At 62.8% G+C, this 1,341-nt stretch overlaps 1 protein-coding gene across 1 annotated transcript; it reads left to right on the top strand.

Moving 5' to 3' along the window:
- Positions 1–705: 705 nt before the first annotated feature.
- Positions 706–1,061, top strand: LOC119097201 (inhibin beta B chain-like; the record flags this gene model as incomplete). Its single annotated transcript, XM_037220256.1, has 1 exon — positions 706–1,061. A coding segment is annotated over one exon (318 nt), but the record flags the coding sequence as incomplete, so codon positions are not given.
- Positions 1,062–1,341: the final 280 nt, after the last annotated feature.

Genomic DNA, 1,341 nt, shown 5'->3' with positions numbered 1-1,341 from the left:
ATACTTATTAACGGTAATCTCCGAAACGCTATTGGTATGTTTCCTCAAGTCCATAGTTTCTCATCGCACACGATCGATAACTTCTTCCGAAACTTAGCGATCTGTGCCGACCGATTCTTCCCATTCGTCTTGACCCTGACCCGGTTTCTCCCTTCCTCAAGCAGTGCCGATCTCCTGTGCCGACTGATCCTTTCCCCGTGTGTTGACCGTGTCCAAACTGAGTCATCCCTCGTGGTGGGGCCCCATCCCCCCCCCCTCCCCCCTCCCCCCAGTGCCGTAACTATGCTTCAACGCCGCCTCCACGCTCTCGAAAGACTTGCTTCGATTGACACTGTTCCAAGGGCGCGGCCCTGCCCCGACGGAGCCCTGCCTCGGGTTGTCACCATGACTTGACTGACGTCCTGCATCCGTCCTCAGGCAAACCGCGGCCGTCCCCAGCTAGTGGCCAAGCGCCGCGTCCGTCTGGAGGACGTGGGGTGGCACCGGTTCAACCTGAAGAAGGCCGTTCAGGACTGGTTCGACCTCAGTCCCGACCGGCCACTGAGACTATTAGTCGACTGCAATGGATGCAAATCGTTAGTAAAAAGCAAGTTCTTTCAGCAGGGCAGAGACTCGTCTAGTGTTCCTTTCATTAAGATCCGGACGGCGGCGGTTCCGGCGCGTCGGGTGCGGCGCGCCGCGCTCGACTGTGGCGCGCGCGTCACCCACTGCTGCCGCCAGCGGCTCTACGTCAGCTTCCAGGAGCTCGGCTGGGACGACTGGATCCTCTTCCCCAGCGGCTACTACGCCAACTACTGCCTGGGAAACTGCGCCAGCCGCACGCCCGACACTTTCCGCAACTTCCACACGCACGTGATCGAGGGTTACCGGGTCGTGACAGGCGGTCACGGCCTCGACGGCTTCAATCCGTGCTGCGCGCCCACGAAGCTGTCGCCCATGTCGCTGCTCTACTTCGACGCCGACAAGAACATCATCAAGCGCGACCTGCCTAAGATGGTGGTGGAGGAGTGCGGCTGCATGTGAACGCGGCGCGACCCGCGCCTGTGATATTACACATTATCAAACGCACTGCCGGGCGGTGACGCGCCGACGCGCCGACGGACTGGCGGCGGCGGCGGCGGCGGCGGCGGCGGCGGCGATCAGCCCGCGGAGGGGAGGCCGCCGGCGGCCCGCCCGCTCCAGCAGCAGCGCGGCCGCGCTGCCCGCCCGCCCGCCGACCGGAGCCCAGCCGGCAGCCTCTGTGCGGTCCAAGACTGCGACGAGAGGCTAACGATCTAGTCTCCTTTTGTAAATAGTCGTCATAATCGAACGTGTTATTAGCCCTCGCACTGACGGGGAGGG

This window comes from Pollicipes pollicipes, unplaced genomic scaffold (genome assembly GCF_011947565.3).
Source record: "Pollicipes pollicipes isolate AB1234 unplaced genomic scaffold, Ppol_2.1 Scaffold_4295;HRSCAF=5057_pilon_pilon_pilon, whole genome shotgun sequence".
NCBI lineage: Eukaryota > Metazoa > Arthropoda > Thecostraca > Pollicipedomorpha > Pollicipedidae > Pollicipes > Pollicipes pollicipes.
This window is presented reverse-complemented; position numbering and strand designations above follow the sequence as displayed.